Source organism: Hemibagrus wyckioides, linkage group LG18 (assembly GCF_019097595.1).
Source record: "Hemibagrus wyckioides isolate EC202008001 linkage group LG18, SWU_Hwy_1.0, whole genome shotgun sequence".
Taxonomy (NCBI): Eukaryota; Metazoa; Chordata; class Actinopteri; order Siluriformes; family Bagridae; genus Hemibagrus; species Hemibagrus wyckioides.
Genome location: NC_080727.1, coordinates 1657501 through 1671934, shown reverse-complemented (window position 1 = coordinate 1671934; position 14434 = coordinate 1657501). Strand labels below are relative to the sequence as shown.

The following is a 14434-nucleotide window of genomic DNA, read 5'->3' as shown; positions in this document are numbered from 1 at the left end:
TCCAAAGAGATCAGTATATCTAAAATCACGCCATATGAACATCCTTCCTGAAAATAGCGCTGAATGAACTCCATTTTCTTATTAAGATAAATATATATATTTGTTAGTTTCTTTAAAAGATTTAAAGTTCCATCAAAACAATGGTTTAAAGTGAAGGCAGAACTCCACACATGTACAAGAAATAAAGTTAGATACACAATTTCCTACTTCCTGTATATCTTGAGTGACAGAGGTCTCATCCATCAGCGTTAAGAATTCCATTCACACACTATACCTACCTTTTTCGCTTCATCTGGTTCGTCCTTGTGTTTTTGGATTCTTATTCTGTTTTGCACTTCTCGGCCACCGTAGAGGATGCAGATCAGGTAACAGCAGAGACATGAGTGGACATTCTGAACGCTGAAGTCTCACAGAGACACAGATCAGGTAATGAAGGTGAAAGAGATGCAGACAGAATAACGACACAGATTAGTTACTGACATTCATCCTACTAAAAACACCATCTCTGTTACATTCATGTTCATATTTATTCGTATGCAAAAGTCAGGTTAAAAGGTTTTTGTCATGAAAAAAAAATCAAACCAAGAGAAATGATTAGAAATTTCACCGTCTAAAAACCGAGTGAAAAACAATCAGAAACATTTTAGACAAAAACAGGAAAAATGAACACACCCTTTTTAATAATAAATAATCAATAAGCAATTAACAGGTGTATTGACTTTTTATATCCGTTGTATATGTAAACTGTGATTTGTGAAAAGGAATTAAAAGAGTTAGGTTCCACTGGAAGTTCACTTCCAGAACAAAAATTTACAAAATAGTTTACTAATAATTTACAGCAACGCTACGTAAATAAGTCAAGCACACTTGACTAACAAAAAGGTAGATATAACTTTGTGTCATTCCACACGCAACACCTTCGGAGCGGTCCTCCTTCTCCACACTAGTAAACACTGGGTCTGTAGCTCCGCCTACATCACGTGTGACCTTTCCACATGATTGCGAAGTACGTAGCGCTAGACGAGCTTTTGTGGTTATAAAGTATACAATTTTTTTTATTTTTCTAAGAAAATGAGCGATGGTTTGTCTAGATAAAAGCCTTCTTCCTGGACTGGGATAGAGGTCTAGAGCTTTCTGAAGCTGCATTTAAACTGCATTCTGGAAGGTCAGGCGAAGCCACCATTGAAGTCCACTATATGGAGAAAAATCCTGAACAGTTTTCCTCAAAAAACATCATTTCTTTATGACTGAAGAAAGAAAGACATGAACATCTTGGATGACGAGGGGGTGAGGAAATGATCTGTAGAGTTTTGTTCTGGAAGTGAACTTCTCCTTTAAAAAAAAGTGCTAGCATGTAGGCCAAAATAAGTAAAGCACCTTTTTTCAGGTCAAAGCTTCAGTCTGAATTCACCTGGCATAAAAAACACCCCTGTGTGTAACCAAAGTGCTGACCTTTGTGTGCGTGAAACCTCAATTTGCACGCAGGATTTAGAGAGTAATCACGTCTCCTGTCGTCTGTATTTAAACATGGTTCGTCATAGCTGGCTGAAAAGAGTGCAAAGATGCTGCAGGTGAGAAAAGCCTGCGTCCTGTCGACCCTCTGCCTCTTCTGCTGCTCCTGGACGGCTGTGTGCGGACTCAACATCAGCGCCAGATGTGCTCAGGATGCTGTGATGTTTCTCACAGAGCTGAAGGAAAGTAAACCGGACAAATACGCAGTGCTGAGTAAGTCGCAGGCTCGTCTGTGTTCATTAATAAACCGTCACTGATGATTATTACGTGATCAAAGGACTTCTTCTTTAACAAATAAGAACTTTGGAACTTATTCGCACTTAGGTTTTCTCATGTATTATTATATGTCTCATCATGAAATTATTTAAAATAAATATATAAATATATAAATATATATATATTCATTGTCCAGCACAAGTCAGACAAAAAACAATTAAGAAAAACAAAGAAAAAGACAATTTAGAGGTCAGTAACAGTGCCTAGAAATGGAGTTAATAATCTAATATTTAAAAGAATGAGAAATATTTGAAGAAATGTGGCTATTTTACAAAATTACTGATAAACAAAATAATAATAATTATTATAATAACTATAATAATAATAATAATAATAATAATAATAATAATAATAATAATAATAATAATACACAGATTAGCCATAACATTCTGACCAGTGCCACGTGAAGTGAATAAGACTGAGTATCTCCTCATCATGGCACCTGTTAGTGGGTGGGATATATTAGGCAGCAAGTCAACATTTTGTCCTCAAAGTTGATGTTAGAAGCAGGAAAAATGGACAAGTGTAAGGATTTGAGCGAGTTTGATGAAGGGCCAGGTTGTGATGACTGTGACAGCTCTTGTGGGGTGTTTCCAGTCTGCAGTGGTCAGTATCTATCAAAAAGTGGGTGGCCAAAGCTCATTGATGCACATGGGGAGAGAAGGCTGGCCTTCTCTCCCCATGTGATCCGATCCAACAGACGAGCTACTGTTGCTCAAATTGTTGAAGAAGTTAATGCTGGTTCTGATAGAAAGGGGTCAGAATACACAGTGCAGGACGGGTCAGGGCTGTTTTGGCAGCAAAAGGGGGACCAACACAATATTAGGCAGGTGGTCATAATGTTATGGCTGATCTGTGTATGATCATACATACTGAAATAGATTTGAACTCACATTCATTAGCTATGTTTTGTGGACATAACTACAGATTAAATGTAATTGTAAAATTGTGTCATTCTGTAATTGCTGTGATACAATAGGAGTTAAAACCATGGTGTGTCGTGTTGTAGGAAAATAATGAGTATATTCGCTTCAAACTAAAACTAAACTAAGAGGAGACAGTAATTCTTTGCTAAATACTGAATCTGTTACTGAGCACATCATTAAACAATTTATTAAGCTGCTTTCAGTATCAAGGAAATGAATCGGTCAGTAAATCTTCTATCTGCCGGGTCAGTGTATGATGCGCTGGGGAAGATGGGCAGTGATGTGGAAGGTGGGAACATGAACAGAGTCGGCTCTCTGCAGGAGTGTTTGTCCGTTCAAGGCCCTGGATTTGGAGGACAATACTGCCAGCTCTTCCTTCAACAGGTAGCAGTGCCTGGCTTCTTTATATTTATTTATTCAATACTTTGATATGGGTTATATATTGTGATTAAATGTAGTGGATTAGACAAACCATTAATGCAATCTGGAGCCAGAAATTGATGGATAAATGAAGAAAAAAATAGTGTTATGGTGGAGAAGAATGACATGGTAATAATATGGAGACACCATGTGTACACAACTTTGTTTTTAGTCAATTAAATTGTTTTAGTTACATTTTTGAATGTGCAAGACACAATATGGTGAAGTTTTCTGTAAGGAGAAATGTGTTTATTAAACATTGTATGGAAGGAGTATCCAATGTCAGAGCTTTGTAACAGAAGAGAGATGTCTTATCAACTTAAATACACCGAATGTGTCGTTGCTACTTGACTACTTTATAGTGCCGTGGGAAATGTTCTGTTTTTCTGTGAAATCTGCATTATTGAGTTTTTTTGTTGTTTTTTGTTGTCCTGTAGGGGGCGCTGGACTATTTTGTAGGTATCTGTGTGCCTGATTCCTGTGATGAAGCAGAAGTGAGTGCACTTACTGTCTACGGTGAGATATTTACACACTGCATTTCACACGCTAATGAGAATTCAGCTATTAGACCAACAATTCTGAGAAAAATTAAAGAGTAAAAATGCCACATAGAGCAATCAGTGTTTATAGGAGTGAAGTTGTGTGTGAGTTTTGATTAGAGTTAGTGCTGGATGAATGGAGTTAGAGTAGTTCCTTCAAACATCTCACCAGATGTTACATGAACATCCCCTAAACCTAGTTGAATAGATATATTGCAGAATTTATTGACAGAATTAAGTTTGTGTGTAGAGGATTTTGTTCAGGGTCGAACCCCCGTCATTCCTCCTGTACCGGATCTGTTCATATCAGAACACACACTGGCCATTTTTATGACTCAGTGTATCGGAAACAACATTACACCTGATCCATCTGCTGTAGTGTGTCTGTAAGTAACACACACACACACACACAATAATACTGAGGAATGTTTTACACTAAATGCAGTCGGTCAGCTAATCAGCACTAAAGCTACACTCCATGTTTTGCTCTCAGGTGTGTGTGTTGCATGATTGTGGCTCTACCTCTTGTGGCGACCATCTATTTAGCTGTGCTCAAGTGGAATAAAAACAGAGAAGCAAGGTCAAAGGTCAACCCCACGGGCTATGGAGCACTTCTGGCCAACAGTTCAACCAATCAGAGCAAAGAATGCATTTTACTCCAAAACACACAAGTGCAGGAGCGCTACAACGAGAGAGAGCAGGAGGGTCGAGACACAGGCAAGTACACACACACACACACACATTTCCATATTTGTATTTGATGACACCCTCATTTCCATATATACTGATGCAACATTTCCATATATTTGTGATTTCTGACATTCCAATATATTGCCGTAATGACCCTCACATTTCCTTATCTGGAATCCCACGTTTCCAAATATAGAGTCAGTTATGCCCACATTCCCATGTACATAGCCTCACTAACATCCACACGATGTCCATATTACCATATAAGGTCTAAAGTATGATGTCAACATTTCTTTATGTGGATACACAGAGATTTCCATATATAGAGTCAGTAATGCCCACATGTCCATATATGGAATCTGTGACACCCACATGTCCATATATGAAATCTGTGACACCCACATGTCCATATATGGAATCTGTGACACCCACATGTCTATATATGGAATATGTGACACCCACATGTCCATATATGGAATCTGTGACACCCACATGTCCATATATGGAGTCTGTGACACCCACATGTCCATATATGGAATATGTGACACCCACATGTCCATATATGGAATCTGTGACACCCACATGTCCATATATGGAATCTGTGACACCCACATGTCTATATATGGAATCTGTGACACCCACATGTCTATATATGGAATATGTGACACCCACATGTCCATATATGGAATCTGTGACACCCACATGTCTATATATGGAATCTGTGACACCCACATGTCCATATATGGAATATGTGACACCCACATGTCCATATATGGAATATGTGACACCCACATGTCTATATATGGAATATGTGACACCCACATGTCTATATATGGAATATGTGACACCCACATGTCCATATATGGAATCTGTGACACCCACATGTCCATATATGGAATCTGTGACGCCCACATGTCCATATATGGAATCAGTGACGCCCACATGTCCATATATGGAATCAGTGACGCCCATATGTCCATATATGGACTCAGTGACAGCTACATGGATCCCATATTTCCAAACATGAATGTGATGATGTTTATGTTTCCATATGTCTCTCACATTTCCATATTTGGATACAATGATGCTGATATTTTAGTGACCACCACGTTTCAATATGTGGAATTATTGTTAAAAATTAATTCTTAAATATTTTTTCTCTGTGTCTCATGTGACTGTCTCTCAGGCCGTGTGATGTTGTTCCTGCGTTCACTCTCCGTCCGGTTCAGTGGTGTGTGTTACAGTGACGTTGTGTGTGACGGTGTGTGTTCCCAAAAAGCTTATCCGTCTCTCCATGGCGTTCGTGTTCTCAGCCTCTTCTGGATCATCTGTGGACACACGGTGCAGCTCAGTGCCTGGAGTGGCCTCGGTCTGAATCACACACGCACACACACACACACACACACACATACACACGGAGCATCATACACAGTTCATTCATTTAAGGGCAGTGGTAGTTCACTTAAAGGCAATGGTAGTTCATTTAGGGGCAGTGGTAGTTCATTTAGGGGCAGTGGTAGTTCTTTTAGGGGTAGGGAAGTTCATTTAGGGGCAGTGGTAGTTCTTTTAGGGGTAGGGAAGTTCATTTAGGGGCAGTGGTAGTTAATTTAGGGGGAGTGGTAGCTCATTTAGGGGCAGTGGTAGTTCATTTAGGGGCAGTGGTAGTTCATTTAGGGGCAGTGATAGTTCATTTAGGGGCAGTGGTAGCTCATTTAGGGGAGTGGTAGCTCATTTAGGGCAGTGGTAGCTCATATAATGGTAGGGAAGTTAATTTAGGGGCAGTGGTAGTTAATTTAGGGGAAGTGGTAGCTTATTTAGGGGCAGTGGTAGCTCATTGAGGGGCAGTGGTATTTCATTTAGGGGCAGTGGTATTTCATTTAGGGGCAGTGGTAGCTTATTTAGAGGCAGTAGTAGCCCATTTAGGGGCAGTGGTACTTCATTTAGGGGTAGTGGTAGCTCATTTAGGGGCAGTGGTAGTTCATTTAGGGGCAGTGGTATTTCATTTAGGGGCAGTGGTAGCTCATTTAGGGGCAGTGGTAGCTTATTTAGGGGCAGTGGTAGCTCATTTAGGGGCAGTGGTAGCTCATTTAGGGGCAGTGGTAGCTTATTTGGGGCAGTGGTAGCTCATTTAGGGGCAGTGGTAGCTCATTTAGGGGCAGTGGTAGTTCATTTAGGGGTAGGGAAGTTCATTTAGGGGCAGTGGTAGTTCATTTAGGGGCAGTGGTAGTTCATTTAGGGGCAGTGATAGTTCATTTAGGGGCAGTGGTAGCTCATTTAGGGGAGTGGTAGCTCATTTAGGGGCAGTGGTAGCTCATATAATGGTAGGGAAGTTAATTTAGGGGCAGTGGTAGTTAATTTAGGGGGAGTGGTAGCTTATTTAGGGGCAGTGGTAGCTCATTGAGGGGCAGTGGTATTTCATTTAGGGGCAGTGGTATTTCATTTAGGGGCAGTGGTAGCTTATTTAGAGGCAGTAGTAGCCCATTTAGGGGCAGTGGTACTTCATTTAGGGGTAGTGGTAGCTCATTTAGAGGCAGTAGTAGCCCATTTAGGGGCAGTGGTACTTCATTTAGGGGTAGTGGTAGTTCATTTAGGGGCAGTGGTAGCTTATTTAGGGGCAGTGGTAGCTCATTTAGGGGCAGTGGTAGCTCATTTAGGGGCAGTGGTAGCTCATTTAGGGGCAGTGGTAGCTTATTTAGGGGCAGTGGTAGCTCATTTAGGGGCTCATCAAGTGGTTAAGGCTCTGAGATGTTGATCAGAAGGTCAGGGGGTTCAAACCGCAGCACTGCTAAACTGCCACTGTTGGGCAATTGAGCAAGGCCCATAACCCTCTCTGCTCCAGTGGTGCTGTATCATAGCTGCCCCTGCGCTCTGACCCCAACTTCCTCAGCTGGGATATGTGAAGAAAAGTTTTCCACTGTACTATAATGTATGTGTGGTGATAATAGGCTAAAAAAAAGGCTTTTTCTTCTTTAGATAACAGTAAGCGATGGAGAGCGGCTGTAGAGAGCAATCCTCTGTATGTGGTGGCGTTTAGCGGACCGGTTTATTTGGCTGTCGATACTTTTTTATTACTCGGGTAAGAAAACCAGATGTAAAATCATAAAATCCCACTCAGACTCAGAGCAGTGAAGAGTGCTGAAGATAAGCTAAACCATATCAGTTTCAGGGCTTTCACACTGAGTTATCGTGTCTCGACATTCCCCATGTGTGTGTTTGTGTTTTTTTCCAGTGGACTCCTGAGTGCAAAATCTTTTATCAGCTGCATCCAGAGATCAGAGGACAGGCTGAGCCTCCGACTGATCGTACACTTCCTGTTTAGGAGGTTTAAGAGGTTTGGAATATCAACACTTCCCGTATTATAAAATTTATTTATTTATTTAATGCATAATTTTATTTTATGGTAAATCTTTATTTTAAAGCTTAGATGGAAAAAAATATTTTTTTTATTATACATATATTATTATATATGTTTCTTATATATTTTTTATTATACTTTTTTATACATTATTATATGAATTATATTTTACATTATTTATTTATTTTCTATTTATGTATTTATTAAGTTATTTTGTTATTATATTTCTAATATACTCCATGCTATCCAAAATTTTTTTTTAAAAATATTTATTTATTAATTCATGCACTCATTTGTTTGTTTGTTTGTTTGTTTCATCCTTATCCTCATTTTTTAAAAATATTTTTTGAATATTTTATTACCTGTGCAATAAGGTTACACTCTTCTATATATTTAATTTTTCTCATTTTATTTAAATATGTCTTGATTTTTAATTGATTAACACAGTTCATGACCTGAGTGAACTTGTTCACTTCCTGTGCAACCACAATATAACACACACACACACACACACACACACATAGGGAATAAATAATATTAGTGTAAATAATACCATTAATGATTTTTCTTTCTGTCTTTCTGTGTGTGTGTGTCTTTTAAGGATCCAGCCGCTGCACCTCTTCATTGTGTGTGTGATCGTCGCTCTCTTCTCGTTTCTTCGTAAAGGTCCATTCTGGTTCACAGCTGAAGACCAAATACTGACCTGTAAGGAGTTCTGGTGGTCCAACCTTCTGCTCATCAACAACCTGATCACCATCACACACACGGTATGACCCTGTCTACGTTACACACAAACACACACACACACACCACTGTCTGATGTTTTGCTGTATAAAAGTGAACAGTGTGTATTACTGTAAGGATTATACACACTTACACAGTAATATTCTACAGTAAATAGCGTGTAATCTATCATCATGTCTTCTTTTTCTGAAGTGTGCGCCATGGACCTGGTACCTCTCAGTCGATTTCCAGTTCTATGCAACGACCCCGTTCCTCATTTTTCTCTACAGACTGTGAGTCCACTCTTCTAAAACACTAAAACACACTTCTGCTTCTGCCTTCTCTCCCCATGTGCATCGATGAGCCTTGACCACCCATGACCCTGTCACCGGTTCACCACTGTTCCTTCCTTGGACCACTTTTGATAGATACTGACCACTGAAGACCGGGAACACCCCACAAGAGCTGCAGTTTTGGAGATGCTCTGATCCAGTGGTCTAGCCATCACAATCGTATCAGTGTACTCCTAACTGTAATCCTTTTTATTATTATTATTTTAGGAATAAGCATGTGATGGTGGGCGTGGCCTTTACTCTGCTGGCGATGTCATGCATTTCCAGCGCTTTTATCACTGCGCTTCTGCACTTACCTGTTCACCAACCCACAACACTGTGAGGAAACTTATTCACTGAAAACACACACACACACACTGTTTACACAAACAGCTAACATCCCTGTTTTGTAAACATGACTCAGAGGTGCCAATATTTACGGGTTCGGTTTAGCTTTTTATACTGAAAATTGTATTTGAACATGATCAATTAGTACATTTATGCAGATAATAATTAAAAATTAAGGCTTAATATAAATACTACATTTTCATTACATTTTTATACAGATTTATATTGCATAAAAATAGAATATAATAATTAATATTAAATTATTTAATAAAATATCAGTATAAACAAATATAAAATCATAATGAAAATTCTATAAAATTCTCAAACCTCTGTGTAAAACATGTTTATTAACATTTCTGAAAGGAGTCTCCAGTTTCAACAAGCTTTTAGGACAAAAAACAGCAACCTGTGTTAAATTAATTAATTAATTTTGTAGGGTTTATAAAGGTAGGTGATGGAAAGAGTGTTTACAGCTGCTATAATGTACCTTGTTTATACGAACCTAACGTATCTTGTCTCTCTGATATTCCATAACATTAAATGGATAAAAAATATAATGTTTTAAAAATCTCATCTTTAAAAATAAGTTGCTTTTCAACAAATTCTATTCCTATTTATACAATTGATCATTATTGTTACTGGAAGCGACTGACTTCGTCTCCTTACGTGTTTATCCTGTTTGTTTGTTTCTATTTTTCAGTGATTATGAAAGCTACTTTGAATATTACTACAACAAGCCCTACACCAGATACGGTCCGTACGTGATCGGCATCCTCGCAGGAATTTACATCCTCGCCAAGAAGGAAGATCTCATAAAGCAGCAGGTGAACGCTTCAACACGACTCAGTAACATGAGAGACAGAGATAGTGGAGAGAGAGAAATTTCACATATATGGGATTCGGTTTCCTAAAGAATTTGAAGATTTCTATTCAGATGATATCTAAAGTGTTGTGAATTCACCGAAGCAGACCAGGGGACTCGGAAGTAGTGTTCTGCAGGAAGGTTTAACTGGAGATAAGAACACACTGCAGTGGTACTGTAGTCATCGAATCCAGGGAAAGGGTACATACTTCACAGTCTTAAAGGCCTTGAGTGGGCAGGTCTTGAAGGTGTGACAATACAAAAGCCCAGAGGTGATACTCTTAACCAAAGCGTTGAAATCCTCGGAGTCTAACTGTGAGCTAGTTCTATACAATAGATTTTAGAGTGACCTCAAAATATGTTTTCCTAAAAAAGAGAGGTGTAAGAACCTGGCATTAATTTCAGAAGGCTGCTAGAAATGATCTGAGGTGAAGGATATAATAACATAAACAAAGTGACTCAGTGACTCAAAGTGACTTCACTCAGTTCTCACACCTGAGATTTCCAGGAAGCTTTAAGCTTTTATTTATTTACTTTTTTAATCAGCGATGATTTGGTTGGGAGTGACACGGTTGGACAGGATTAGGAACGAGTACATCAGAGGGACAGCCATGTTGGACGTTTGGGGGACAAAGTTAGGGAGGACAGATTAAGATGGTTTGGACATGTCCAGAGGAGGGAGAGTGAGTATATTGGTAGGAGAATGTTGGACATGGAGCTGCCAGGCAGGAGGAAAAGAGGAAGGACAAAGAGGAGGTATATGGATGTAATAAATGAGGATATGAAGCTAGTGGGTGTAAGTGTTGAGGATGCAGAAGATAGGGATAGGTGGAGAGAGATGATTCACTGTGGAGACCCCTGAAGGGAAAAGCCCAAAGAAGATTTTATTAATCAGCGATATATTTAACCACATGTTGCTTTAGAGATGCTAATTTGATTCAGTATGATCAATTATGATTCAGTAAATTGAAATAATTCAGAAAAGAAAAAATCAAAATGAAGTAGCATCTACGTTTTCACGTGCAGCTTCACGCTTCTCGTCTCCTTCTGTTGTCTGGGTCACTTCCTGTTTTTTGTCCTGCTGATTAGTTACGCCATATAAACTCTGTGATTTTTCCCTCCTACTCTTCTGAGTGTTGTTCATAGTGTTGTGTTTTTATTGTGAGCAGATTTATCTCCTGTCTCGTCTCGTACCTGCACTCGCATCCAGGTCTCACCACGTTTCACCACATCGATGAATAAACATAAACTAATAAAAAAAATACAGAGAATATTAAAAAAGAAAATAGAATGTAGATGTCCTGCGCTTGTAAAAGTTATATGAGAATATGTTTGGTATTTAATTATATCCTCGACATTTCTCCTCAGTGGCAGGCGGCTGCTGGTTGGTTTGTCTCTCTGTCCGTCATGGCCGCGATCGTGGGCTCGGCTTACGCACTGAGGGGTCAGGGGTCACCGGGTCACGCTGTGTATCAGGGTCTCCATCGCTCGCTCTGGGCACTCGCTGTGGCCTGGGTCATCCTCGCCTGTGAGGAAGGATACGGAGGTACGAGCTGAAACCATGTGTAGTCCAGATGTAATGGAAGAGTAGACAACAGTTTAATCATCACACTTCCCTGTGTGTGTGTGTGTGTGTGTGTGTGTGTGTGTGTAGGTTTTGTGAATAAGTTCCTGTCCATGAACCTGTGGGTTCCCCTGTCCAGCATCAGCTTTGCCTGCTACCTCGTTCACCCTCTTCTCATTTTACTCTACAACTCCAAACAGGAGACTCTCATCCACTACACTGACCTCAACCTCGTAAGTGTCCATGATGCAGAACCATCAACGCAACAGATCAGAAAAATAAAGTGAAGGATTTAATACTGTACAGAAAAGTTACACAAACTTCACACGGGAATTTTACGTATGCGGTTTTTAGACACTTGACATTTTAACAGGATTTTTAACATGCTTGACAATCAGTTCAGTTCTGTTCACATTATTTTTTATTTCATTTGTTTAATTTTTCACTCCTAATTTTTACACAATTTATTTTTCGTTTTTAAATGATTTCTTTTCAAGTATTTTATTGATAGATAGATAGATTGATTTGAAAGCAATGTTTACATGATTTATTTATTTTTATTTTTATTATTTATTTCACACAGGATTTTTTATAAAATGTATTTATTCTCATGTAATTTTTACACATTGTTTTTATTTTTTTATTAAATATTTTTAATAAAACAATTATCATTTTTTCATTATTTATTTTTTACATGCAATTTTTACACACTTTTTTTTACACACTTTTTACACAATTTTTTTCTTGTGAATGTTTTCTAATTAATTAATTTTTGCATTTATTTCATGATTTATTTATTTCTAATCACATTCACTCACATGGAACATAAAAAAATTCTCTCTCCCCCCCCCCTTTCTCTCTGTCTCTCTCTCTTCACTCTCTCTCTCCCTCTCACTCTCTTCTCTCTCTCTCTCTCTCTCTCTCTTACTCTCTCTCTCTCTCTCTGCAGTTGTACCTGTTCCTGGCTCACTCGGTTCTCACGGTGGTTCTAGGTTGGGTTCTCACTGTGCTGATTGAGAAACCCTATCAGCTCCTGAGTTCACGGGAATAAAACATCCGAGCTGTGAACGTGTGTAAATAAATAAATACATGTATGAGGGGTTTATATGAGGGGTTTGTATGAGGGGTTTACATGTATGAGGGGTTTATATGTGACTACCTTCTCACTAGCAAGCAGCAAGGCACTTACAGTGGGAGGAGTTTGTTTCTAGTGGGTGTGACTTGTCTGTAGTGGGCATGGTTTGTCTCTAGTGGGTGTGGCCTGTCCAGCTGTGTTTTTGTGAGAAACAGCAGGAGCTCAAATGTTTTTTCTTGCTGTGTTATTTTCAGTGGGTCAGAGTTCTCATGGAGAATGTTGAAGATCTGTGTTCACAAATCACGTTTCTGGTTTCAGGTGGCAGTGTGTGAGGGGGAATGATGGTGTTTGATGTGTGTGTCTGTATGATAGAGAAGGTTGGTGTGTGTGTGTGTGTGTGTGTGATGGAGAAGGTTGGTGTGTGTGTGTGTATAATGGAGAATTTCATCTCAATGTGTGTGTGTGTGTGTGTGATGGAGAAGGTTGGTGTGTGTGTGTATAATGGAGAATTTCATCTGAATGTGTGTGTGTGTGTGATGGAGAAGGTTGGTGTGTGTGTGTGTGTATGATGGAGAAGGTTGGTGTGTGTGTGTGTGTATGATGGAGAAGGTTGGTGTGTGTGTGTGTATAATGGAGAATTTCATCTGAATGTGTGTGTGTGTGTGTGTGATGGAGAAGGTTGGTGTGTGTGTGTATAATGGAGAATTTCATCTGAATGTGTGTGTGTGTGTGTGATGGAGAAGGTTGGTGTGTGTGTGTGTGTATGATGGAGAAGGTTGGTGTGTGTGTGTGTGTGTGAGATAAATAAGGTTGGTGTGTGTGTGTGTGATGGAGAAGGTTGGTGTGTGTGTGTGTGTATGATGGAGAAGGTTGGTGTGTGTGTGTGTGTGTGAGATAAATAAGGTTGGTGTGTGTGTGTGTATGATGGAGAAGGTTGGTGTGTGTGTATGTGTTAGTGCATGTTAGTGTGTATGATGGAGAAGGTTGGTGTGTGTGTGTGTCTGTCTGTGTTGGTGCATGTTAGTGTGTATGATGGAGAAGGTTGATGTGTGTGTGTGTGAGATAAATAAGGTTGGTGTGTGTGTGTATGATGGAGAAGGTTGGTGTGTGTGTGTGTGTGTGTGAGATGGAGAAGGTTGGTGTGTGTGTGTGTGATGGAGAAGATTGGTGTGTGTGTGTGTGTGTGTGTGATGGAGAATTTCATCTGAATGTGTGTGTGTGTGTGTGATGGAGAAGATTGGTGTGTGTGTGTGTGTGATGGAGAAGGTTGGTGTGTGTGTGTATAATGGAGAATTTCATCTGAATGTGTGTGTGTGTGTGATGGAGAAGGTTGGTGTGTGTGTGTGTATAATGGAGAATTTCATCTGAATGTGTGTGTGTGTGTGTGTGTGTGTGATGGAGAAGGTTGGTGTGTGTGTGTGTGTGTGTGTGTATGATGGAGAAGGTTGGTGTGTGTGTGAGATAAATAAGGTTGGTGTGTGTGTGTGTATAATGGAGAATTTCATCTGAATGTGTGTGTGTGTGTGTGTGTGTGTGATGGAGAAGGTTGGTGTGTGTGTGTGTATGATGGAGAAGGTTGGTGTGTGTGTGTGTGTGTGTGTGAGATAAATAAGGTTGGTGTGTGTGTGTATGATGGAGAAGGTTGGTGTGTGTGTATGTGATGGTGCATGTTAGTGTGTATGATGGAGAAGGTTGATGTGTGTGTGTGTGTGTGTGTGAGATAAATAAGGTTGGTGTGTGTGTGTATGATGGAGAAGGTTGGTGTGTGTGTGTGTGTGTGTGTGTGTGTGAGATGGAGAAGGTTGGTGTGTG

General features: G+C 39.6%; 1 protein-coding gene across 50 annotated transcripts in view; it reads left to right on the top strand.

The window, feature by feature from the left end:
- Positions 1-1533: 1533 nt before the first annotated feature.
- oacyl (O-acyltransferase like) overlaps positions 1534-14434 on the top strand; it is an 18972-nt gene continuing 6071 nt past the window's right edge. For 43 of the 50 annotated variants that reach the window (XM_058416320.1, XM_058416319.1, XM_058416314.1 and 40 more), the window contains exons 1-15: positions 1534-1725; positions 2965-3098; positions 3572-3650; positions 3924-4059; positions 4167-4390; positions 5550-5732; positions 7337-7439; positions 7593-7694; positions 8320-8485; positions 8655-8734; positions 9002-9112; positions 9822-9945; positions 11352-11529; positions 11638-11780; positions 12497-14434. The exon at positions 12497-14434 is cut by the window's right edge. In XM_058416320.1, the coding sequence (XP_058272303.1) occupies positions 1563-1725; positions 2965-3098; positions 3572-3650; positions 3924-4059; positions 4167-4390; positions 5550-5732; positions 7337-7439; positions 7593-7694; positions 8320-8485; positions 8655-8734; positions 9002-9112; positions 9822-9945; positions 11352-11529; positions 11638-11780; positions 12497-12598 (2028 nt within the window). In that variant the 5' untranslated portion in view covers positions 1534-1562 and the 3' untranslated portion in view covers positions 12599-14434. The remainder of the gene's footprint in view (positions 1726-2964; positions 3099-3571; positions 3651-3923; positions 4060-4166; positions 4391-5549; positions 5733-7336; positions 7440-7592; positions 7695-8319; positions 8486-8654; positions 8735-9001; positions 9113-9821; positions 9946-11351; positions 11530-11637; positions 11781-12496) is intronic. The other 7 variants (XM_058416356.1, XM_058416353.1, XM_058416333.1 and 4 more) reach the window with 7 other exon arrangements.